The 26,682-nt window shown below is 50.7% G+C and overlaps 1 protein-coding gene across 1 annotated transcript in view; it reads left to right on the top strand.

The window, feature by feature from the left end:
• Positions 1–662: 662 nt before the first annotated feature.
• The window catches only part of NUAK1 (NUAK family kinase 1), a 73,731-nt gene continuing 47,711 nt past the window's right edge, over positions 663–26,682 (top strand). The window contains exon 1 of the mRNA XM_045466226.1: positions 663–1,319. Coding sequence (XP_045322182.1) covers positions 1,062–1,319 — 258 coding nt within the window. The 5' untranslated portion in view covers positions 663–1,061. The remainder of the gene's footprint in view (positions 1,320–26,682) is intronic.

The raw sequence follows: 26,682 nt of genomic DNA, 5'->3' as shown, positions 1-26,682 counted from the left end.
GGCGCCCCCCCCCCCCTTGGGGTCCTCCGCCGAGCACAGCCGCCCCAGCCGGAGGAGGGGGCCTCGGAGGCGGGGTGCCAGCCCCGGCGGGGCGGGAGGGGTGCGCACTGCGGCGGAGGGGCCGTGACTCACCGCCTGTAACCCAACACCCGCCCTGCTCCCCTCCCCCAGCCTGTCCTCCGTCTCCGGCCTGGCGGCCGCGGCGACACCTAAAAGAAAATGAAGGGGCGCCCGGGCCCGTGGCACCCCCGGCCGGATCGCGAGCGGGCCCCGGCGGCCTCCGGCTCGGAGCGCTCCCGCTTCCCCCGTCTCGGGGCTCGGCGAGCCGCCGCCGCCGCCGCCGCCGCCCGGGCGCCAGCAGGCAGGGAGGCCGAGCGGCCGGAGCAGGAGGCGGCGGCGGGAGCGGGCCCGCGGTAGCTGCGGCGGGCGAGCCCGGGGAGGGGGCGCTGGGGCTTAGAAGCCCCCGGGCCCCGGCCCGGCCGAGCGAGGACAAAGCCCCCTGGCCGCCGCTGCGGCCTACCCCGCGCGGCACAAAGGGCGAGTCGCGACACGCACCCATCCCCCTCCCAGCTCGGGTGGCCCCGGGCCCCGGGCGGCGACGGGGAGGTGGGGAAGCCCCGGCCACGCCGCCCCTCGCTCCCCTCCCCCGGGGCCGGCCGAGCGCGCCGCCCCCGCCCCCGCCCCGTCTGCGCGTCCTCCCGGGGAGGGGTCGGGGGGCGCGGCGCCCCACATAACACTCCCCCTCCTGCGCTCGGAGCCACCCCTCTCCCCTCCCTCCTGCAAACACCGCCGCCTCCCCTGCCACCGCCGCCACCTCGCCTGACGCTCCGCAGCTCGCCGCGGCCGGGGGGCGGTGCGCGGACCGTGCGCGCCAGGGGCGCCAGATGTGCAGTCGCCGCTGCCGCCAGTGACCGAGCCGCAGCCCGAGCGGGATCGGGCCGCCTCCCCGATGCTGCGGGGGCGACCTTGAACGCGCCCCGGCTTCCTCGGCGGGGACCCCGACACCGCGAGCGCCGTGCCCGGTCCTGCCCTCTCCAGCCCGGCTCGCCCCGCGTTCGGACATGGAGGGGGCCGCTGCGCCCGCGGCCGGGGACGGCCCAGACTTGCGGCCGGGGGCGCCGGGCTCTCCCCCGGAGGCGGTGGCGGGGGCAACCGCAGCCCCCGCGGTGGCGGCGGCCCCGGAGCCCAGGAAGCCGCACGGGGTGAAGCGGCATCACCACAAGCACAACTTGAAGCACCGCTACGAACTGCAGGAGACCCTGGGCAAAGGCACCTACGGCAAAGTCAAGAGGGCCACCGAGAGGTTTTCGGGCCGAGTGGTGAGTGCGGGAAGCCCCCGGGGGCGCAGGGTCGGACGCGGCGGCGGACCCAGGGCGCGCGGGGCGGGGGTCTTGGGCACCGGGACTCTCTCGTCGGAGAGCGGCTTCCCAGGAACCCCCAGACAGACTCCTCACTCTCCCCAGCTCGCCGTGGCTCAGGCGTGTCTCTCTCTCTCTCGAAACACTTGTTACATCCTGTCTGCGCATATTTTGGGGGTTTTTCTCCCAGCAGCAAAGTAGTGTTTATGATTTGCAAACACTTTGCAACGTTGGGACCGTGGAGGTCTCCCTCGCGGGCACGCATTCAGACCAAGCCCTGGAATGCCTCGCTGCTCTAACTCCGAACAGACCCACATCCTCAGCGGGGTGCTGTGGTTCCCCAAGTCCTGTGTCCTGTAGATGAATGCGACCCCCCACTCCCACTCCTATTCCCCATCACCCTGGTGCTGCTGTAGCTGCAAGGGAGGGTGGGCTCCTGCCTCTGTTTTTTGTTTGTTTGTTTGTTTTGTTTTGTTTTGTTTGTTGTTGTTTGTTTTTAAAAGAGAAGGTTTGGGAGCAAAAGTTAAAGGCTGCTGCATGCCTGCGGGTTGTGACAGTTTGCCTCCGGCTTCTGGGAGGACTGAAATGCCCAGGGCATGGGTAGCCACACAGATGCCGAGCTGCAGCCTGACTCCATTGCATTTCAGGTCCTGGTTTCAGGGCTACTGAATTGCGGGGTCTGGCCCAGCCGCCCCACTCTTCGTGACAGCTGAAACCCTGCCAGGGTCCCAGCCCCATTTGCAGCTCCTTGAGTGCCTTGGGGTCTCTGCGTTGTCCTGAACTTGGTTTGTTGTCGTTTTCCTTTCTGCAGAACAGGCCCTTGAAATCCACACCGCTTGTGGCTAGAGGGTTGGGTTCAAAGTGACTGACTGTTGCAGAAAGATTTCGTGTGGTGTGTGGCAGAAAATTAACATGGTTCTTTGATTTGAAGCGTATCAGATGTATTTTAATCGATTTAGGGCCAAAGTCAGGAACTAATTATGATACTCCTTGCGTGCACTTTTGGGGGGTGTTTCGGGGCCCAGAGTTGCTTACACACTTAACAAATGACCACGGCGAAAAAGCAAAACGAACTGGCGAGGGAAGTGGCAGATTGATGTTGGTATTTTTCTTTTCGATCTCTACAGGAACAGTTCTGGTGGGGGTAGGGGGTACCAGTCAGAAAGTTTAGCCCCGCAATTCTCAAATATTTGGATACCTGGATAATTCCCGCATCCTAAGTTTCCCTGTTTGGGCTGATCCAACTGTATTCTATAGCTTAAAAAAAAAAAAAAAAAAAAAAAAAGGGTCTGTGATAGGTTAATTGGAAATTCGAGACATTGTGCATTGTATTTTGAAAGGCGTCTTCAGTAAACAAATCCTACAGCCAACAAGTGGTTCAGAATTCATTCTGGGCAGGTGCCACTTTTTTGTAGGTTGAAAATTCTGTACACACGGTTGTAAAGATGTACTTTGAGGAACGCACTTTCAGGTTGGTGGAAGAAGAGGCTGAGAAACATGCACTTCATTCATGCTTTTCTTCTGAGGTGATATTCCCCAGGCTGGATGTTGAAGAAGCAAGAAGTAAGCCTCGGTCCTTGCTCGTGTTGTCTTAATAGCTGTTGAAGAATCGCGCTGGGAAGCTGGAAAGCGGAATAATGAAAAACAGACGCGGCTGGAGCTGCAGGTTGAGGATGTGAGCCTGTGAGGGGTTGAGTGGTAAGGGTGTGTCTGGAGGACACAGAAGCCCGAATGCTGGGGAGCGGCCGCTAGCTGTTTGAAAGAATGAGATCTCGTCTTATGGGAGACACCTTTCTGAGTTTCCCTGGGGCTTCCTGTCAAGCATTCGTCTTGCTGTCTGATCCACAGACGAGGCTAGAGTAAAAGGGATTGCATCAGGAGACGGGAGCCTGCCTTTCTCTTTTGGTGGGTGTCTTTCCCTTTATTTGCAGAAACTCTGAACATTCCGTCGGGATTTAGTTGGACGGCCGCTAGGGGGCGCCCTGAGAACGGGAGAAGCTCCTTTCTCAGCCGGGAGACTGAAGTCCTGCTCTCTTATTGTCCAGCCCTGGTTGTTTCCCATTGTGCTCTTAATTTCAGCTAAATCTCTTGTTTTACTAAAAAATTAGGTGAAGATTTTGAGTCTGGTAGCAGATCCCAGCTCAGAAGCTGGAAATCCTCAAACTGCTTTCTATTTGATACATAAACTTAAGAATGTTAGCAGAATCATGTGGTGAGAACCTTGCATTAACCAGATGGGAAAACTGAGGTTTGGAGATGGGAAGGCCTCCTTGGCCTTGAGTCCTCCCCCTGCTGAGCACAGTGCTCACAGATGGTGTAAGAACTTAAGTGAGGAACAGGAATTGTCAGGTGGAAAATTCCCTATGCCTGGCTGAACAGAAAATAAAACAAACACACAAAAAAATTGGTCAGCAAGTCGTTCTTGCCTGTCCAGCGCTTGGTGATTCAGAATCTGTCCAGAGCAGCAAGGAATTTTCATCTGAAGTGTGGACTTGGAGTTTGCTTCTGGTTCTAAGGATGCACCTTGCTTTTTGGGGTGCGGTTGAAGAAACCCGAGAGAGCACTGTCTCCGGCCTGCCTTTTCAGTCTTCTGTTTTATTTTCATTTGTGCCCACGTCCTCTCAAGAGGAGCAGAGGCTTGAAGCTGCTTGGCCTGTGAGAGTAGCTGGCGTCCCAGGTGGGAGATGCTGTGGAATCAGTGGGACACCCCCTCCCCCTGTTGAAAGCAGCTCAGAGGCAGACAAGTGTTTAAAAATGAAAATGTTGTGGCTTTTAATTGCACATCTGGAAGGGCCTTTGGAATCAAACAGAGCACTGCACAACACCGTCTTCTACGTTCTGTGAAAGCCACTTCCGAAGAGAGTTGCAGGATCCCGAGCTCAGAGTGGCCGACTCGGCCTGGCCTGGTCCAGCCATGCTCCCCTCTGATTCCCAAATGTGGTTTGTGGCCACTGCCTGAGGGTGTCAATGACACAAGGGCTCCGAGTGGCTTGTTCCGGAGATGAACACATCCGACAAGGAAGCACTCTCGCAGAGGGGCTGAGAGCCCTGGCCAGCATTCAAATCCTGACTTTTCGCCAGCTCTGTGACCTTGTGCAGGCTATGTTACTATGAAACCTCAGCCTCCTCATCTGTAAAATGGGCTGGCAGTGGTACCATTTTCATGGACCTGTTGTAATAATTGAATAAAATCGTCTATAGAAAGCCTCAAAAAGTGAAATTCACCAATTTAGTTGCTTTCTTTTAGCAGATTCTTTTTTTTCCTCATCTCACGTGGACTTTCATTTAGATTTTAAGACCATCAGAGGGACATGGTGCATTGGACAAATTAGCCTTGTATCCCTCAGAGTGGTAGGGGCAACAATCGGCTTCTCGGCTTGATTAGGGAACACAAGGTGAACAGAAAAGTGCGCCCATGAGGAGCCGAGACAATCAGCCAGATTGTGATAGGATCTGAAAGCATTTCTACAGCCTTGAATTTGGGCTTTGTTTCTTGCACAACTTTTGTTTTGATACAGTTTTGGGCAGGGCTGCTGAGTGGAGCCCTGTGGCATAACACGGCATGCATTTTCTTTGAGCCAAACTGCCCGGACCTTCAGGCTGCTCAAACTATTGCCAAAAAAACCCAAACCCCAAAAACAAACATTTTGAGGAGAGGTGTCATGTGATCACCTCACCGTCAAGGGTTCGACTTTTCCCCTGCACCAGGTCATCTCTCCCGAGCCGGGGGCCGAGGTCTTCAGGAGGGGTCTGGCCCGGGAGTGGCGGATCAGCGGGCAGAGTGTACCCCTGGTTTGCCGCGGCGTTCCTGGCTGCCGGAGCTCTAGCTTGGGTGATGGGGCGTCTTCACTTAGCAAAGGAACTGCTTTCACCAAAAATGGGTGTTTGAAACCCTAGCCCAAAGTTGCTCCTAGCCTGGTGCCGGGAAACTGCAAACGAGGGGCACAATGTAGTAAGCGGGCCTGCTGAGGCAGGTGACGTGTGGCTGTCCCGTGGGGGTGGCTGGGGTACCTTATTGCAATTATGGCCCCAACCCACTTTCAGGGACTAAAGGGACATTGGCAAACATGTGGTCCAAACTTCTCCTCTTGGAGACGGGAAAAATAAGGCATAGAATCGTTAAGTGATTTCTCTGCGGTTGCACAGCCAGGAAGTAACCGAGCTGGGTCTAACCAATCTGATTCTCACTTTGGTGTTTTTCCATCACTTGTTTAATAAATCTTTACTAGAGCAAGATGTGATGCTCACTCCTAAACAGCTCGTAGTCCAGTAGCAAAGATAAAATGTACTTACAAATTTTGAGCTAATTCTGTGCAGTTCAACCAAGAGTTATTACCCTCTCCCCTGTGTTTCTCTCCATGTGAAAGGCCGGGACACAGGCATGACTGAGACCCACGGGGCTACCCATCTGGTGGAGGAGGCAATAAGCAGTCACTAGGTCTGAGTACCTCCTTTGTGTAGGACTGGATTATATCAGGTGATTTTCACGTTGGAATGTAGCTCCCGAAGCTTAGTACATTTCGCTGAGTTCAATCCTGCACAGGAACACCCCCTCCCCAATTGCCGCCGCTGCTGTGATTATTACTGGCTGATATTTTTGAAAGCTTGGGGTGTGACGTGCCATGCTAACTGCCTTACAGACATTTCCTCTCATCGAAGCCTTACAACAACCCTGAGAGGTGTGCAGGCTAGCTAGACCCATTTAACAGATGGGAAAAATGATGTTTAGGGAAGTTGGGTAACTTGCCCAGGGTCATACAGCTAAAGAATGTCAAGTAGTCGGTTTCGAAACCCGCTGCTGCTACAGAAACGGAGAACCTTCCTCATGTTGCACAATGGATGGCCTCTGGATTTGGGCGTGGTTCTTTGCTCATGGTGTCAGAAGACCAGCCATGGGGTGATTCTTTTCCCTGGGGGGGTTTCTTTGCTCTGTTTGGGAAGGGGCAGTGGCATAGTGGAGGATTAGCGAGGGCAGTTGATGTTCAAGATGACCCTTGATTTGGGTTTCAGGAGACTGAGATACAGGGAATTTCAGGCAAAGGAGATTTTAGGGTGAGCAGGCCGTGTTGCTTAGGATGCAGGGTTTGTGCTGGGAGGCAAGATTGACAAGATAGGATGGGGCTAGTAATAATAATATTTCATGATGGTAATAGCAGCTAATACTTTATGAGGGCTTATACCACGGGTCAGGTACATCACCATGTACATATTACATTTTTTTTTTTTTTAATGTTTATTTGCTTTTGAGAGAGACAGAGTATCAGCAGGGGAGGGGCAGAGAGAGAGGGAGACACAGAATCCGAAGCAGGCTCCAGGCTCCGAGCTGTCAGCACAGAGCCCGACGCGGGGCTCAAACTCACGAACCGTGAGATCGTGACCTGAGCCGGAGTCGGACGCTTAACTGATTGAGCCACCCAGGCGCCCCCATTGCCACGTACATATTAACTGATTTAATTCTCATAATGAGCCCATTTTCTAGACGAGGAAACCGAGTCACCGACTGTGAAGGTCACGCGCAGCTACAGGATCAGGGTTTGGACCCAGGCAGTGTGAATGCAGAGACCTTGACCATATCTCTTCCTCTAGGTGGGCTGACCTGGGTTCTGGTCGCAGCGGGGCTCTGAGCCCAGCAGTCTGGTGTGCTGGCTTGGAGAGGGGAGGCTAGCTTGGAGGTTTTCGCAAGAATTGAGGTATGAGGAGATAAGGATCGGAACTGCGTTGATATGTCTGCTTCTGGCAAACTGCTTGTTGGGCCATGAGTATGCTTTAATGAGTCAAGTCAGGGAGCTCTCCATCTGGACACACACTGAGTTCTTTGTTCCTCGAGTAGCCTCTGATTCTGGAATCCCTAGCGGGTCTGGAGAGGTCAGCTGGTTCACCTCCCTGCGTACAGGTAGAGATGTGCCCACACCGCACAGGACGTCTCACTTCCTCCTGGGAAGCCGCAGGAAAGGAGGATTGAGGCGAAGTATCTTGTCTGTTGGGAAGCCCTGTCTTATTACCTCCTGTCATTGCCTCACGTAGTGCCAAGCGCATAGTAGGTCCTCAACAAAGTCTTGTAGGATGGAACTGAAGTGAATGCATTGAGCAAGGGAAGATCTTAGGAGATGGAAAGGCCGTAGGTCATCGTCTCTGACCTCAAGGAGCTTTCTGATTTGGTGGGAAGAAAAAACAACGGCTGGAAACGAATGGCCGGTTACACAGCGAAGTCTGCAAAGACAGGCAGACCGTTCTCCGCACAGATTCCCTTTCTGTTACATGTGCTCAGGCACTCGTTAGGGAGAGAGACGTCTGTCCGGGGCTTGTCGGCTTCCTGGCCGTGGCTTCCTGTCCTCAGTGGCTCTGGAGTCAGACAGCCTCAGTCTCATTTGTCTTTCCCACATGAAAGTCCTGGAGCATCTGTAAGTTATGATTTGTGAAGTATCTGTTTTAAAGCAGAATGCATTTATCATCGCGCTGGCCCAGACGACGCTACGCAGGGCAGGAATGAGAAGATCCCAGGCCCCAGAGTAGGAGGGGCTCGGCCAGATGACCCACCCGTGAGCAGAGTCTGGCTGTATTGATAACATTCTCTGGAAACAGCCCAAGAGCAGCCAGATGTTGACTTCACGGCGGGGCCCTTCGGTAAACTTTTAACTGCGTTTTAAAATGGGGATGGCCAGTTCCACTCGTCAGCCTACCCAGTGATGCAAACACACGTCCACACGGAAACGTGAACGCAAATGTTCCCAGTGGCACGATCCACAAGAGCCCTAAGTAAGAGCAACCCAAACATCCGTCAACTGATGAATGGGTAAATCAAACGTGGTGTGTTCTTTTTCTTTGTGGAATATTATATCTGATCCATTCCACAATTTCATTTATGGAATACTTATGGGTTATTATTCAACAGTGAAAAGGAATGAAATACTGAAACGTGCTGTAACACGGATGAGCCTTGAAAACATTATGCTCAGTGAATGAAGCCAGTCACAACAGATCTTACATGGCTTGATCCCATTTCTGTGAAATGTCCCAAATAGGCCAAACCGTAGAGACAGAAAGTAGATGAGGGGGTGCTTAGGGCTTGAGTAGGTTGGAAGGAAGTGGGGAGTAGCTGCTGACGGGCACGAGGTTTCTTTCTTGAGTAATGAGAATGTTGTAACATTATGATGGCGGTTGCACAAATATGGGCATATACCGAAGATCCCTGAGTTGTGCATTTAAAACGGGTGAATTTGGTGGTATGAAAATTATATCTCAATAAAGCTATTACTAAAAAAACAAAACAGGGGCGCCTGGGTGGCTTAGTCGGTTAAGCGTCTGACTTCGGCTCAGGTCATGATCTCACGGTCTGTGAGTTCAAGCCCCGCGTCGGGCTCTGTGCTGACAGCTCGGAGCCTGGAACCTGTTTCGGATTCTGTGTCTCCCTCTCTCTCTGCCCCTCCCCTGCTGTGCTCTGTCTCTCTCTATCTCTCAATAATAAATAATGTTAAAAAAATTGAAAAACAAAACAGCAACAAGCCGGGGCTCAGGGGGGTGGGGGGAGTAAGGGGCTCAGGGGTGGAGGCCCATGTCTGTCAGGCCGCCAAGATTCCAGTCTGTGGGTCCATAGAAGTCTCGTGCTAATGTTGTACAAGACGAGGAAAGCAGTGACCTGTGTGCCGTGGCCATGAGAGCACCCTGGAACCAGAATGCCCGGATCCACATTCCGTCCCACCGCTTGACAATTTTGTGACCTGGGGGTGTTACTCATCTCCTTTAAGCCTCTGTTTCCTCATCTGGGGCTTATGATGGTTCTTCTTCCCCAGACTGTTGAGAAGATGGAAGAAGGTGCCGCGATGCGGCTGAGCCTTTAGACCCGTGCCTCACACATAGCGGATGCACAGATGCATAGCGGATGCAGCTGGGGCTTTTGCTGGTCTAAAAGGGCACATTTGTCTGAATTAGAAAATGGCGTCCCTCTAGGCGAGTGAATAGGAAAAGGCTCCCCTCCTGGCCTGAAGCAGCCCCAGACTGATGGCTCTGGGAGAACCAGATGCCATTCACTTGTCCCTCCACGGGGCCCCCGGGTGTATATGTTCTGCACACCGCCACCTGGCTTACCTGGCGGTGGCTTTCAGTATTCTTATTAGCTGCCACTCATCACTGCTTTGTGGCTGAGTTGTGATATTCAGACACGACATACTAAAAACACATGACAAAGACACAACCTATGCTGGGGGCTGACGTACCTTCTTTTTCTTTTAATCTAGTGGTAAAGCAGATGTATGAATGAGTGCGTGCTAAGTGCTCAGGACTGTTGGCAATTTCAGAGGAGAATATGACAAGTGCTGCCACCGAGATCCTGAGAACCTAGTTGGGGCGTGTGAGTAATACATCTGGAATAATCTGGGGACACGCAAGGTAGGATATCAGTGGGGTGTAGAGGAAGAGGTTCAGTGTCGTCCCTGCCACTTGGCAGCTGGATGATCCTGAGCGAGCCACACTTTGTCTCCGAGCTTCTGTTTTCTCGTCTAGAAAGTGTGGCTGCCGGCATCCCACCAAGTGGGATTGGTAGGAGAGATAGGATTTGGAAGCTTCTGACGCAGAGCCTGGCGCCTAGCAGGCTCTTGAAAACAAGGGCTGGTGCTACTATTTTGGTGAGAAGTACCACATAGAGTACCCGGTGACCTTCTTATCTTGGATCATGACTCTCCCTGCTGAACACGGAATTTGCCACGTCCTTCAAGGTTCCCACCTGGGTGTCCAGACTCCCACTTCCTTATTACTCTGTCTCGGCCCTTGGTCCGTTCCCTTCAGGACATGTAAACTATGGGGTGCCTGGGTGGCTCAGTTGGTTAAGCGTCCGACTCTTGATCTCTGCTCAGGTTATGATCTCACGGTTCATGGGTTTGAGTCCTGCGTCGGGCTCTTCACTGACAGTGTGGCGCTTGCTTGGGATTCTCTTTCTCTCCCTCTCTCTCTCTCTCTCTCTCTCTCTCTCTGTCCTTCTCGCTGCCCCTCCCATGTGTGTGCGCTCTCTCTCAAAATAAATAAATAAATAAAAAAAGAACATATGAACTATGTGGGTTTGACGAATTGTCTGTGTATGCCCTCCCCTTCCTCCCGCTTTGGGAGGGAAGCAGGGGTGCGTTCTTACTCCTCCCTGCATTCTGGCCTGTGGCCTGGTGCCCTTCCTATAGTAGGTGCTCAGTAAGAATGAATGAATGAATGGATGACTGGGGAGTGCAGCAGCAATCCTGAGAAGGGGGGCTCTGTGACCATGGGAGGCAGCAGGAAGGGTCCCTTGGGTCCCCACCCTCTTCCCTTTCTGGGTCACCCCCCTCCTCACCACTGTGTGGACAGGCGTGGAGAGCCTAGCATTGTCAGGTAAGTGCCTCTCTCTTGCAGCTCTGCACCCCTGCTGGAGAAGAATAGGAGGAGGGAGGAACCTGTTTCCCACCCTGGGCAGCTGCCCCTGCCCCCCACCCCCGCCCGCCCCCCACCACCTCCTTGGGCTGCTCCCACAGCCCCCCATCTGAGAAGCCTGGTGGTCAGCTCTGCAGAGGAGGCAAGCTTTAGATGCAAAGTGCATTTGCAAGATTTGCAAACCGTTTTCTCCCTGGGTTGTAAATCAAGTGCTTTAGGAATTGTAAACCGACTGGAGTGCAGAGTTAATGTACGTCTGGAAAAAACACCATCTTGATTTGCCTTTTAAACTCAAGAGAAGAATTCCATGTCGCTTACTTTCATTAGAGATACTGAGACAGCATGAAGTTTCCCCAGGGACCGTGCTAGGAGGCATGTGTGGTAGGTTCCCCCTTCCCTGGGAGGGGAGGGGGACAGCCGGTTCCAGTGTCTCAGAGCCCAAGGGCAAATTTCCCAGTGTGAAGGAGGGAGCTGCTTCTTTGTGTTAGAATTTTCTAAGGGCCCCCTCCCCTCCCCCACTCCCTCCTCTGTGTCAAGCTCCTCATATTCAAGTGGCTCCAAAGCCACCAAGACCGCTGATTGCTGCAGGTTTGGAATCCTTGCTGGCCATTGTCTTCCCCTCATGCCCTGGGCTCAGCTCACGTGTGATTTGCCTAACTGCCAAGGGACATGACTGCCAAGGGACACTCTGTGTCTTCTACAGGATGGTGAAAAGGAAGTGGATGATCCAGTCTATGGATCTGAAAGGGAGCATGGGGGCGGGTTGGGTTTCAGAGCCTGCCTGAACCTCCTGTGTAACCTTGAGATGGTCAGCCTGGCTCAGTTTCTTCATCTGTGACGTGGGAGTGGCTGTGAAGATAAATGAGCTGTGTGTCAAGGTCCGAGAAAAGTGTGTGGTCCACAGCAAACGCTCCTTAAGTGTTATTCTTGGAAGGAGCCCTCCTGGGAAAGGCAGGCCAGCGTGCCGGCTGTCCTTGTATCCCCGGCCACCTGGGTGCTGCGTTGTCACTTGAAGTAGGTACCCTAGTGTTGAACCCCCTTTCTTCACCTGTAAATCGAGGGGCTGAGACAGACTGTTCTCCAGGCTCACAGGAAGAGAATCCTGGGATTCACTGAAGGAAATTGGTAGAATGTAGATTTCATTTCCCGTTGCTCGGTTTTTGGCCAAAGGACTCCTTGTTGCAGGGGAAGGGAAGTGTCTTTATTTCTCAAAACTCTTTTCCGATTGTCTGGTGCAGGCTTTGACAAGTGTAAGGAGACTTTTCCCATGCGGAGGGCCATTACCTTCCCGGTTCTCGGATCCCATTGGATCTGTATACACTCCCCTTCAGCTCAAGGCAGGCACCGCTTTTTCAAGGATGTCTGTGAGGCAGGTTCTGTGCCAGATTCTGTGTGAGACAGAAAATTCTCACTTTTAAAGAACCTATCGGGGCGCCTGGGTGGCGCAGTCGGTTAAGCGTCCGACTTCAGCCAGGTCACGATCTCGCGGTCCGTGAGTTCGAGCCCCGTGTCAGGCTCTGGGCTGATGGCTCAGAGCCTGGAGCCTGTTTCCGATTCTGTGTCTCCCTCTCTCTCTGCCCCTCCCCTGTTCATGCTCTGTCTCTCTCTGTCCCAAAAATAAATAAACGTTGGAAAAAAAATTAAAAAAAAAAAAATAAAGAACCTATCAGTTTTCTCATGTGGAAAGTGGGACGGTAATAGCAGAACATGCTTCCTAGGTGGATAATTACCTTGTAATGGTTCTTAGTAGAGTTGAAAGTGAACTTTTCCTTCAACTAGCAGAATGAGTGGGAGGGAAGAGGCTCACACTCCATTGAGTAGGTGAGCTCCGAGCCCAGCATGTGAATGTGTTTGGATGGAAAGTCAAGGCAAGGATGTGCTCACTCTAGGGAGAACCCCAGCTTGCATTTTCTTCGTGGTCATAGGATATCTGTTTCCCAGGCAGAATCAAATGGACGTCCAGGGGACGCCTGGGTGGTTCAGGCAGTTAAGCGCCCAACTCTTGATTTCTGCTCAGGTCATGGTCTTGAGGTTTGTGAGTTCCAGCCCCGTGTTGGGCTCCGTGCTGACAGTGCGGAGCCTGCTTGGGGTTCTTTTTCTCTTCGTCTCTGCCTCTCTCTTTCTCTCAAAATAAATAAATAAACTTAAAAAAAAGCGACATTGAGGGAGGGAAACCTCCCTCATTGCATGAATGGGCATGCAAGCAGCTGACAGCAGAAATCCTGGAGAGGGGAGGAATTAAGTGGAAATCTCCACTGAGACCCATCCACCTTCTCGAATGTGTAGGAAGGTTCAGAGCAGATGGAGGGTATGTTCCCTAACGGTCTTAATAGCAGGAAACATTTACTGGGTGACGAGTGTGTGTGCCAGGCGCTGTTCTGAGTATATGCCTTCTGTCCTCTATCATCAGTGTGTTCATTTTGCAGTTGAGGAAGAGGAGTCTTAGGAAGGTCAAACGACTTGCCCAAAGTCTCAGAGCTGGGATTTAGGGCAGGGCTATCTGACATCAGGGTCATGGTCATAATCCCTCAGTTCCCTAGCCTTTCGTGGGATGGGACCTTGGAAGCTTCTGGAGCCCCCTGCTTTGGTTTTTTTCACCCACACACTGGATGGTGAACACCCACTGAACCCAGGCTCAGAGAAGTGGTCTCCAAGCTTGTGAACATGGCAATTGGAGGAACTTTGTTGCATAATCTCAACTAATTCAGTTATCCTTCTCGTTTATGTCCTCCCGGTGCCTAGTTCAGGGCCTCACACACAATAAGGATGCAACAAATACTTGTTGAATGGCTGTGGGGCGTTAAGAGTCAGCGAATAGTGTCAGGAGTCTTGGGGTCCGTCCCCTTCTTGCCACAACTTGAGCTGTGTGACCTGGGGCAAGATGTGTCCCTGCTAGGCTGCAAGATGAGGGCCGTCTGTAAGATGAGGGCTCTGGGACAGATTTTTTGTCAGGATTGATTATTCATTCAACAGACATTTGTCGAGGGCCAGCTGTGTGTCAGACACTGCTCTGCTCTGGGTGATAGCGAGAGAGTGATGGTCAGGAGATGGGGTTCCTGCTCTCCCAGAACCCCCTTCCCAGCCTCTTCCAGGGTCCGCATTCGGTGAGTCTGTGTGTCTTGTGCCCACGCTGCTCTGAAGTGGCGGTCACCGAGGCTTCCCTTGTCCCTCCACTAGAATCCCGGCTCCGCCAGGGCAGGGATTTCGTCGGTTTTCTTACCGATGAATCCCAAGCGCCTAGCCCCATGCCTGGCGAATGAATAGAATGTCAGTGATGTGCACGCACGCAGGCCCAAATGAATGATTCAGGTATCTCTCTCGCTAATAAAATCACTGCATGTGAAACTTCTGGGGCTAAAGCCCAAGAAGAAAATTAAGGCACAGAAGTACCATGTTCCAGGAAAAACTCCGTCTCTATAAAAGCAAGATGCAGCCAAGGTTGGGAAGGCAGGTTTATTATCTCTGCTAGCTGTGGGATTAGGGAGTCAGGCAGGATTCCTCCATTTGTCATCTGGTGATGCTTTTTGCAAACCACAGAGAAAACAAAACAAAAACAAAAACTCTGCCCCTCCGCCCCTCTCCCCTCCAGCCCCCCTCCCCCCCGCATGCCTTCTTTATTTCAAGCAGAAAACGCACTTGCTTCTTAAAACAGCTCATGAAGGAAAAAATTATAACAAATATCTTGCATTTCTCTGGTGGCGGCACAGTCTGAATTCCTTTCAGCCCCACAATGAGTTCTAATTTTATGAAATGTTTGGATTAGCCACCAATTTTCCGGTGGAATTTAGGAGGCTTGTCCTTGTCCTTATGCTTGAAGCGGAGAAATCTCATAAAATCCATGCAGTGTCCTGGGCCCAGTGGGACGTTCCAGCCAGGGACAGAATGACCGACCAACAACAGAGTGGCGGGGCCGGGAGAGATGTCTCTGGCAGCCGTGGGCAGGCTTTGCGGGCGGTGCTGTGTTCCTGAACTGCAGTCTCTGGGGCTTGGCTGGGCTGCATACCTCTTCCAACTGATCATGGGCTATAAAAATTCCAGCCCGAGTACAATGCCTTGTACCTGACCTTGTACTTTCAATTCTTGGAGCCAGAGAACATTAGGGCATCTGGTAATTGGGTGAGAGGCATTTGATAACACATGGTGCTCTAAGCGCCCACCCCGCCTCCCCGCCCCCGTAGTACATATTGCCTGTGTTATCATTTCCCGTTTCCATTTCTTGTTCTGCCTTTAGACCTGTGCTGTCTAATAAGGACACATGTGGCTGTTAAAATTAATCACAGTTAAAACGAAAACTTCAGTTCCTTGCTCACACCAGCCCCCTTTTAAGTGTCTGATAACCCTGTGCGGCCAGTGCCTACCACTGGACGGTGCTGAAAATGTTTTTCCCATCGCCATAGAAATTCCAAAGGGCAGCGCTGCTCTAGATGCGGAGTTTAATGGGAGAAGTGTGCCACCCCCTTACTTGGCGTTATTGGCTCCATACACAGTGTTTGTCACTCTCTCTGATTATCTCTGAGCAACCTCATTCATCATCTCTTCTGTATCTTGGGTCTAGAACACTGCCTGGTATGTTGCAAGCACCTAGTAAAGATTTTTAGGATGAATGAAGTCTGATTCAGCATTGGTCTGCATGTGCCTTATGCATAGGGGGCCCAGATAATCGAACCAACACTTAAGAGGATTGTAATCATTGAATGGATTCACCTGGCATTTGTTGAGCACATACTGTGTATCGGGCGATGTGGGAGGCTCCGGGGGTGATACAGACACGGATCTTCTAGCTTAGCCAATCCAGCGGTTCTTAAATTTGTGGGGACACGTGAATCTCCTCTGCTTGTTGAAACGCACCATCCTTGGCATGTACCCCAGAGAATCTGATCCAGCACGGCTGGGGTAGGACTTAGGGGGACCTGGGAGTCTTTAGCATTGTAACCGAGCAACGCAAGTAAGCATGGTGGGATTGGTTCATGGTCTCTGCTTTGAAAAACACAGCTCTGGACAATGGGAAGCTAGTTGCTGCATTCATCTGGATACACCACCCCACTTTCTTCAGTGCACACCTTTTCTTGTGGTAACTGGAGCACCCTATGACCTTGGGGTTCTTATATTGGGCCTGAAGCTTGAGGTCTCTTTGCCTGATATCCTCCCATGGGGTAATAATAATGGCAAACAGTTACATAGCAGCGATCGTGCCTGGCTGTAGCCTAAGCGTGTTAAATCACTGACCTAAGTTCATCCCCGCGCTAACCCTAAGAGGTGCACACCACGGCTCTTCCCATTTTACAGTGGATAGACTGAGGCACAGAAAATGAAGTCACTTGCCCACGTTTGCGGTACCCGTAGATGGAATTCAGACCCTGAAATGCTGTGACGCCGCTGCTCACAGTCACTGGGCTTTGAGCAGCTGTCTCCTGAATGTTGGACGGGCCTTTATATCCTTTTCTGCCAGTTGCTTGGAAGCGAAGTTCAGGTGTGTTGATGAAATGCCTGTTTAGGGGATTAACATCTGTGGCCATTATGAGCTCTGTTGATCTACAGATGCCCATCCCTGGCCTCGAGGAGCGGAATTAACTCACGCCATTTGTCAGATACTCCCTTGAGCCTGCCACGTGCCAGCCCTGCACAGTACCGCCAGGTGTAAGGGACTCGCACTTGACCTAATGGGGGACACGAGGGATAGGCAGGGGCTTCCTGAGAAAGTGTCACACCCAGGATAGGCTTTCTTCTGGACAGGGAAAGCAACGTACACCTTAAAAACTAGGTGTTCCCTCATTTTGCTGCATGTGATTCTTGCTGTTTTTACATAGTTCCACTGTATGCCTGTGTCACCCAGTAGGGCCTCTGTGTGTGTGTGTGTGTGTGTGTGTGTGTGACAGGGGTCTTTCCCCCACCATTTTTTAACCACTTAGAAATTCAGGAAACCCCTTAGAGTGGGGAGCGGCCCAGAATTCTCGACTCACTTGTGAGAGCCTTGAAAGACAGACACTTAGAGAGAAAGATAGACACCGACAGGTACTCCCTATGTGCCTCCTACAAGACACACTGAAGGAGGGCAGCTGACACGTGACTTCTCATTTCAAGCAGCTTTGTCATGGGGTGATGGTAACTACCAATTTGCAGTGAAAGAAGAGTAGCTGATCTGCCCACGGGGTCAAGGCAGCACCTGAGTTAGCTCCGGTCCTTCCGACCACGCTGAGGGCCATTCCCACTACATCACTTGTTCTCAGTCCTGGCCGAGCAGTGGAATAACCTTTTGAAAGCTCTCTGGAGATGGGGCCTGGGCATCGGCATTTTTTAACAGTCCCCCAACGTCACTGTCCTGCACCGAGTTGAGAGCCCCTGGCCGGCGCACGCTGACTGCAGAGGTCCGAGGGTCTGTACTCCTGAAGATGCCCCCGTTGGTGCCTGGCCAAGTGGGGACCTTCCCCACAAGAAGGCAGGTCCCCTCCCCGAGCCTTTCCACCGGTTTGCTTTCTCCAGGGAGGAGTGGTGTGTCCGAAGCCATCCCACTGGACCTGGGCCGGGACCTTTTGCTCTGTTGCATCAGAGGCTGCCCGTAAATCGGCAGCTGGCTTGTTTTCTTTCTAGGCCCCAGTTGTAGCGACCTTTGTGTGTCTGTTTATTTCAGGGAAATAATTCCATCCTGCAAAATCAATTCCCTGGGGGCTACAGAAGTACATTTGGAGGGACTTCTTTTAGTGGGGGTGACCTGAAATGTCCTCTTGAAAGAGGCCACAGCTGGTCCCCTTCTCCCAGCCCCTTCTCACTCTACCCTCTGACATTGTCCTCTCGACCTCTTGAGATTTTGAAGGTCTCATTGTAGTTTTCTTACTTACACATATCTCTGCATAAGGCCTATTTGTTAACACTAATAACAAAAGTAATTTGGAGCACTCAGCAGCATTGGGCACACTGCTCGGCATTTTCTGTGCGTTATCTTATTGTATTTTACCTTTTCTTGGCAGTGAGAGAGTAAAGTTTGCTATCTAGGGCTTTTGATCCCTAGCATGGAAGGGCTTACAGTCATGTCATGATTTGCTGGCCTTGTCGGAGGATGAAGGGTTCCATGGACTGTAGAGGCCGCCATATTGGGGCAGTCAACTTGGCGGGGATGACAACGGCTAGTTGGCTGATTGCACAGAGGGTGTAGGGAAAGCACAGGGTAGTGCTACAGCCTCTAGTGTTCAACCTACCTTGAGCCTCAGTCAAAGAAATGGAGAATACGGGTTAATCTGATGCATCGGGTAAGTGGACATACTGAGTTACCATAGAGAACTCTAAGTGTATTTTTGCAGGTAATTGAAGCTCACCCATTAAAGAGCCAGTCTTTTAAAAAATTATAGCCATTTATGATGGAAATCCCTTATGCTTTCTTTCCTTCTTAAAACAAAGTACCTTGAAAATAAGACCTTTTATTTTTTTTGATGTCTTTGGGGAACTTCTCCTGAATGGTCCTCAGAACTTTGTTTTGGAGTTCTTGTGTCTGCTATTTATAGTTTTTCTGCTTTCTCCCTCATCAGCTTTCATTGCTTTTTGTGACCTTTTTAAGTGATAAAATTCTTCTTCCCCTATAGCAAAAATAATACGTGCCCAATGCTGAAAGCTCACACAACACAGAAAAGTTAAAGATTAAAGTTGTCCTGTCTTGATTCTATCAGTGAGGCTGCCTCTGGCGGCCTTCTACTTCCATTTTTCCACTTCCCCAAAGATTTGCTGTGACCACGCTTGTTATAAATACTAGTAGGAGAATTGTGGGTTACCATCTGTGGGGGCTCGGTGCATGGATTCGATGACATTTCTTGGGTGGCTTTCCTAAGGGTTTATTTCCCTTCCTTGTATAATCTTCACAGCTGAACAGGCCCCAACGGTGACTTTAGTGAACTTCTGTTTTCTCCTGTAACAGGATGAACCATTGTGGGGGGCGTAGGGCTGGCCAGGGTCACTCAGGGAGCCCGCGTCCAAGCTGGGTCCAGTACGTTTTCCATTTCACCATCTCCCTGTGTTTGCGGGTTAAGGGATATGTGGCGTTGGAATGAAGGAGATGCTGCTGTATTTGAATAACTAAGACCAGGAAAAGACCTACCTTGGAGGGGGCTCCAGTGACAGATTTTTAAACTTCTTTTCTGCGGGAGTAAGTAGCAGAATGTGGCCTCCTGTTCGGCACACCAGACCCACTCTCTGTTTGAACATCAGTCTTAGATTAATACCGAGATGGACTCAGAAACACACTTGAAAGCAACTTGCATTATTATCCGTACATAGCTTACATTTTATGACCTACTTAAAGATGCAGGGAGCATAAATCTTGGGGAGGACTGTCTTATTTACTTGTTCGTCTTTTCTGCAGATGGGATGCTTGCATCAGAGCCGGGCTGGCCTCAGATGTCTGATCCAGGACATTTTAGCTGAACTGTATGAGTCCATTAAACAAATGTAAGGGTTTTTGGGAAAAAGGGCTGTGTCTCAAACCAAATGTTTTACATAGAGAACATCTGGGGAATATTGGTATTTGTGTGTACAGTACATCAGAAAGCAGCTTGGTGGGGCTCAGCTGGGATGTTTCTGGCCTGTGGTTGCTGGATTTGACAGTTTTGTTGTAAGGGAAAAGTTCTTATGAAGTGTTGCCATAAAGGCAAGGCTCGCTCCAGGAAGGGCTGTCCTTGCTTAGCCGCGCACTCAAATTGTTCTGATTAGCTCCCTGGCCGCCTCGTCCACGAAATCTCAACAGTCTGATATCTGAGCTAGTTTTCCCCAAGGCTGAACCCCTGGAGAAGGGAGGGTCGCAATGCCAGGACTCAGGGTGTTTCTTCTTTGCCCCGTGGTTCCGGAGGTTTGATGAAACGTAGGAACAGGTGTGACCCAGCACCAGCCACAAAATCCAAGTACCTGGGCTGACAGTTGCACGTTGCCTTTATGACCCTGTGGGGGCCTGGGGAGTCCTTTTCTCTTAGTGTCAATTTTCCTGTCCTGCAAAACGAGTAGCCTGTCTCATGGGGTGGTGGGGAGAGTACAGTCAAGTAGGGCAGCATTTCTAACATAGTGTGTGGGGGTTGTTTGCACACCCGGGTATTCCATCCATGGGTTTGTGGTCTTACCTACAAGTACAGAGGCGATGTAGACTGGAGTGGAATCCGGGATATTATCTGGGTGGGTTGTCTGACTTTAGCAGCCTGCAGATCTTGGGCCAGCCTGGTGGTAGTGAGTGGATGGATGTTCTCATCCTTACAGAAGTTAAGACAATATTATGTTCATCATGTCTGATTAAATTCAACACCACTAATGTTCTTGGAATGTCTGCTGTGTGCCAGACTCTTTCCTAGATATTGGGGACACGAGGGTGAACAAGGCAGTTAGGGTTCCTGTCCTGTAGGCTCTGTTTGCTGTGTGTGTGGTATTGACCATGAATGATCCTCCCTTTTGTTGGGTTATATGTTGACTGTGATTTAGGTAGCACGGATGAGGACTAGTATACTCATGTGCTCAGGCGGCCATAACAGAATTCCATACATCAACTGGCTTAAATAACAGAAATTAATTTTCTTATGGTTCTGGAGGCTGGACGTCCAAGATTGGAGTGCTGGCAGGGTTTGGTGTCTGGTGAGGCCTCCCTTCTGTGCCTGCAGACAGCCACCTTCTCACTGTGTCCTCGCAGCTCCTTTGTGGGTGTTTGCATGCTCGCGGGGGTCTCTTCCTTTTCTTATAAGGACACTCGCCCTGTTGGATCAGGGTTCCACCCTTATGGCCTCATTTACCCTTACTTACTTCCTTAAAGGCACTTCCTTCAAATAGAGTCACATTGGGGTTTAGGGCTTCAAGGTCTGAATTTGGGGGGACACAATTCAGTCTACAACAACTGGTAAATATTTTATACACGTGAACATTCTTTGGCAGAGAATAATGGCTAGACTTTTTCCACCAAGATAGGTCAAAATGATCCTTACGGAACCCCCAACCAGCCAGAAAAAAAAAAGGCAAAACTGCATGGCAATAGGATACAGCTTTATTGTGGTGTGAGAGGAAATTATTGTAAAAATTACATCTGGATGGTTCCTAAGGATGGCATCTTGACTCATACCAGTCAAGTGAGACATGGCCCATTTTATGGAGGAGGTGACTGAGTATAAGGCATGCACTATGTGTGAGCAAAAGGGACAGTGGAGATGTGTCCTTTTTAGGGATGGAAAAGTGAGTGGGTAAAGTCAGACTCAATTCTGGTCTTATTTAGGAGTGTGAGTGAGACATGGAAGTAGAAGTGTGTGTGTGGGGGGGGGGAGGGGGGGCGATGCATGGAAGGACTTCTCAGGAGGCCCCACCTCTGAGCACATACATCAGTTCACCTGTGATCTCACAAAAAGACACTTTTCTGGGAAGGGTCTTGGAGTCCTAGAAAAAGCATCTTCTTGCCCAAATTCTAGGGTCATGTGTTTACCTATTGGCATCAGGAGGGACTGGTAGTTTCCTTGTCTATGCTAAACCCTCTGTATTTTCTGGTCCCATCCCCCACCCTACCTACTCCCAGGCACCTGCCTTGACTTCTCTAGCCCACGACACCGAGGGTGCTTGCCTCCTTAGTAACCTTGTTCTCTTTTCTCATGCCAATGCATTGACATCTCCCAGTAGAAGTTAGGGGTCTTGGTTGCTAATGACAGAAATGACATTGCTAATGACTCTGTGACCCATTTAAGGAGAAAATTAATTTGTAAGGTCTGGTGTATCCCACAGGACCAGGCTGGGGGAAGGAAAAAACCCAATGCCCCAGCCATCTTCAAACCACTCAAAATTCAATTCTGGGGAAAGAGCGTCTTCTTAGCCAAATTCTAGGATCATGGGTCCACCCACTGGTATTGGGAGGGTGCCTTATCTTGACTGACAGTCTCTTTAAAACTGCATCTAATGGCATCCTCAGAGCAAAGTCAGGGCATTTCTGCCGGTAGAAGGATGAATGGGTACAGGACAGGGAGGAGCTCCCATGTCCCCCTCCTTTTCCAGTTGGATTACAAGCAACTTGAAGGGAATGCCTGGGTCATGTTTTGCAGGACCTGGATCAGTGCCTTATCCAGAGCAGATCTCCCAAAATTGCTTGCAGGAGAATTGACTCATGATTGCTTCATTTTGGGGACACACCTCCCAGACCCTCCTCTCTGATTCTGCCTCTTGCCCAAGTGCATTGGCTGGGCTCACAGAGAAAACCAAGGAAGACCAATGGATGTGCTTTTGAAGATGGAAGCATTTAAATATTAGCTTAAAACAAGACGTGGGGTGGGGATAAGGCAGTGTCTTCAGAGACTGATACAGCTCATATTTATCAGATACCCACTATGTGCCAGGCACTGTGGCACTCGCTTTGTGGGTGAGGTACAGAGCTTAAGAATACAGTTATTAGGTTTAGTGAGACCCAGATGTCCTATGTATTAGTTGAGTGCCCTAGGGTGAGTTACTTCACCTCCCTCAGTCTCAGTTTATATTCATTGAGAAAGCAGAAATAATAACATTTTTGCAAGAATTTAATGAGTGAAAGGTTGAGAAACAGGGTGGTGCCCAGTGCCTGGCCCATAGTCAGGGCTTATAACCAGGAATTATTAGGCTTACTCTCAGCTATTGTGAATTATCTCCCAGTGCTTCCGGGTGGGTACTATTATTATCTCCATTTTATTGATTTATTTATTTGCTTGTAAATAATGGAAATCTATTTTTCACAGTTCCGGAGGCTGAAGTCCAAGGTCAGGTGCCCGGGAATTCTGTGTCTGGGGACGGCTCCCTGCGTGGTTTATGATCGACCATCTTCTCACATCGTCCTCATTTGTCATAAGGGACCAGAGAGCTCTCTGGGGTCTCTTTTCTAAAGGCACTAATCCGTTCTTGAGGGTTCCACCCTCATGACCTAATCACTCCCTGAAGGCCCCATTTCTAAGTACCATCATGTTATCTCCATTTTAGAGACAAGGTCAGGCTCAGTGATTTCAGGACAAGTAGGGATTCAACACTGGAGAGGCAGATAAATAAAAGAAGACTCAGTGGCAGGTGGCTGTGTTTAGACATCTTTTTAAGGGTCCTTTTCACCCCCCCCCAGCTATATTGAGATATTATTGACATATAACATATGTAAGTTTAAGGTGTAGAACGTGATGACTTTATACACATATATATTGCAAAATGTTAACCCTTAGTTAACCATTCCATCCCCTCACATAATTATCATTGTATGTGTGTGTGTGTGCGTGTGCGTACATGTGCACAAGTTCATGCATGGTGATAACACTTAAGATCTCCTCTCTTTAACAACTTTCAAGTACGTAAGGCAGTGTTGTTAACTGTGGTCATTATACTGCACATCGGATCCCCAGAACTTACTCATCTTATAGTTGGAAGTTTGTGCCCTTTGACCAACATCTCCCATTTCCCCACCCCTCGGGCCCTGGCAACCACCAACGTATTCTCTATTTCTATCAGATTTGCTTTATTGGATTCCACATATAAGTGAGATCGTACAGTATTTGCCTTTCTGTGTATGATTTATTTCACTTAACAAAATGTTCAGGCTCCTTTTTAATATCTTGGAGTCCATTTGAGCCACAGCTTTTTGCCCGCAAGGCACTGGAGGTAAGGTGAGTAAAACAGAAATGGTCTCTGTGTGAATGGCAACCGAGGTCAGCAAAGCAGACCTATATCTGCATTCCGGGGGCTCATGGTAGGGGACAGATCTGGAGGAGTTGGTCAGCTGAAGAAGCTAGTTGCAGATGATAGGGAGTGGAGGGATCCCGGCAGATAAAATGACAAGCACAGGAGTGCCTGGGTGGCTCAGTGGTTAAGTGGCTGACTTCGGCCCAGGTTATGATCTCACGGTTTGTGAGTTCAAGCCCCGCATTGGGCTCTGTGCTGACAGCTCAGAGCCTGGAGCCTGCTTCAGATTCTGCGTCTCCCTCTGTCTCTGGCCCTCTCCTGCCCTCACTCTGTGTGTGTATCTCTCTCTCTCTCCAAAATAAATAAACATTAAAAAAACTATATTTAATAAAAAAAAAAAAAAAAGAAAATGAAAAGCACAGATGTCCAGAAGCATCACACTCTCCACTCGGGCTGTTCTTTGGGTCCTGGTAAGAACCACAGTCCCCTGCCCCAACCTCCCTGGGGGTAGGAACTAAGTGATGGGTGCTGGATGAAGCTCATGGAGGTCACCTGCCTAAGGGGATGGCAGAAGATGCCCGCTGGGGACTGAGCGTGCTCCTTGGGGGTCAGGCTGCATTGTCTGGGGCTGGGCATGTATAGCTGGAGGTGCTGCTGTGACAGGCATGCCCGGCAGGTTTGTAGGGAGTTGATTAGCAGGCTGGGAAGCATCGGGGTAGATTGTGCAGTGGGGCTCTGGAGCAGGGCCCAGCCTGCTCACTCTCTGGGCAGTGGACAATGAGAGCTTCCTTTGGACGGAAAAGAAACTCTGGTTTGTGAGAAGATGCTGAATGAGGCCCCCAGAGGGACGGATTGTAGCCCATCCACTGTTCCTTACCTGTCCGGTATGTCTTTGCACACTCTGATTGCCACGATTCAGCTTTCCGAATAGGAGCTCTGTCGGGATAAAAATAACGTCTGAAGAATCTTTCCTTTCACTTATTTATAAAATCATCTGTGGTTAAAACACGCAATATAAAGCCACGCCCCTCCTTTTTTTTTTTTTGCACATTCTATATATTTCACCATCTTAAGAAATTAAAAGGGGCGCCTGGGTGGCGCAGTCGGTTAAGCGTCTGACTTCAGCCAGGTCACGATCTCGCGGTCCGTGGGTTTGAGCCCCGCATCGGGCTCTGGGCTGATGGCTCGGAGCCTGGAGCCTGTTTCCGATTCTGCGTCTCCCTCTCTCTCTGCCCCTCCCCCGTTCATGCTCTGTCTCTCTCTGTCCCAAAAATAAATAAACGTTGAAAAAAAAAAAATTAAAAAAAAAAAAAGAAATTAAAAAAACACTTTTTTTCTTTGTTCTGCTCACCTGGATCAGCTAAATTCAAGTGACTAATTCTTTTTGCCCCCCTTTGGAAAACTAATTACGTTTCTCAGGTCTTTTGTGGCCCTTGTGCATTGTTCGCAAGGTCAGGGCTACAGCAGCAGCCTGAAGTTAATATTTAAAAGCACGGTTTTCAGTGAATTAAGAAATAATGGGATAAAACCCTCCCAAGTATGCCTATTCATGTGTGATATCAAATCAGGCTTCAGAAATTGGAACGAGGTTTGGACTGAATTGGACTAAAGACCGCGTCCCCTGCATGTCTGTGGGCAGAGAGCCCCCGACATTAGATGGTGAGATACTGTGCCGTGATGTGAGACGGGTCCTACTTTGCCAGCACGCTTGGGAGTATCTCCCCATCTTGGCTTATTACTAACGCAGCAGGTCTGGGGCTTGGCTGCTCTGGGGCCTGCCTCGTGTGTGCATGGCTAATCTTTGGGTGGCCGTTTTAGTCCTGCTGCCAGCTGTGGCTTGGAATTTGATTAGCACTCCTTGCCCAGAGTATTAATCTCAGACTGAAGTGAGATTCAGGAATCTTCCTGCACCTCCAGTGCTGTTATTAACTCTGTGAACTTGGGCCTGTGCTTTCACCTCCCTGGGACTCAGTTTCCTCACCTATAAAATGAGGGGGTTGGCATAGAACATTCTGAGGTCCTCGCAGCTCTGACATCTGATGTAACGGTGATCAGTGATCGTTATACCTCGTGCCCGTGACTGTTTGCCTTCTCAGCCCTCCACCCTGTACACAATCTGTCATCCTGGTGGGGCTGGACCGCTTGTCATCCTCATCTGCAGATGAGGAAACTGAGTCTATGATAGGCCTGCCTGAGTACCACTGTTCAGGGGCACCTGGCCAAGTTGCCGTGACTGAGGGCAAGGCCAAGGTGCTGATGTGGTTTCTTGGCAATTCTGGCCGTGGTTCTGCTGGGCTTGGAGATTGATAAATACGAGTTACACAACCCTAAGCATATCCAAGCTGGGTTACGAACGGCATCAGAGTTATTGGATGCTACCGGTCGAGGCTGTCCAACCTCTGCCCTCCGGCCAGGCCCTTCCTCTCCCTCCCCAGGACAGTTGGAATCTGGAAGAAAAGCAGCTGCACTTTAGAATTCTGAGTTGGTGTTGCATTTGGCTTTTAGAAACGTGAAAGCCCAAAAATAAACAGCTGCCTGGCCACTCGAGTTCCAGCTAAACAGGCCTGCGTTTTCCGTCTCTCTGTGACTCTGCTGTGGTCTGTGTAGCATCTCTTGTGCTAGCAGAGGCCTTTTTTACGCAGGGGGGCTTGGGGTTGTTCATTAGAGCCTGGAGAGACTTCTGGAGGCTTCTGCTAAGAGAAGGCTCCCCACAGCCCCAGCCACATCCTCTCTCACAGAGCGGTCAGAACGCGAGGCTCCGGGGCTCGCTTCCTCTCTCCTCCTTTGGAGACATTTACTTTTTCAGGTGTGGGAGCCCCAGGTTGTGTGCAGAGCATGAAGTAACCCGTTAGCAGCCAGCTTCTGGGGCCTCGCAGCATGGGAGCAAACCTTCCATTTGCCGGGGGTTAAATTAATGCGGGTCGCAGCATCCCCTCAGGGAAGCAGCTTGTGTTCAGTCCCCCTCTATATAGATGGGCAGTTCATTAATTCTCACTAATCATCCAGTGTTGAATATGACCGCATAGTGTTTGGGTTACGGCGTAAGAAATGCCATCATGGCGACATTAACTCTGGTTTAAGTAACATAATGGCAGTTCTCATGCTTCAAAGTGCGGCAGAATCACCTGGGAAGCTTGTAGCAACTGCTGATGCTGGAATTCAGTACATCTGGGGTGGGGCCCGGAAGCTGCATTTTGACACTCAGCACCCACAGCCCCCCTGGGCTGCCGGGGCCTGGTGCAGGTGGTGTTCTCGCTCCCCACTCTTTGAGGGAGGAACTGCGCTCCCAGACAATCAGATGATGTGCTCTGAA

This window comes from Leopardus geoffroyi, chromosome B4 (assembly GCF_018350155.1).
Source record: "Leopardus geoffroyi isolate Oge1 chromosome B4, O.geoffroyi_Oge1_pat1.0, whole genome shotgun sequence".
Lineage (NCBI taxonomy): Eukaryota > Metazoa > Chordata > Mammalia > Carnivora > Felidae > Leopardus > Leopardus geoffroyi.
This window is presented reverse-complemented; position numbering and strand designations above follow the sequence as displayed.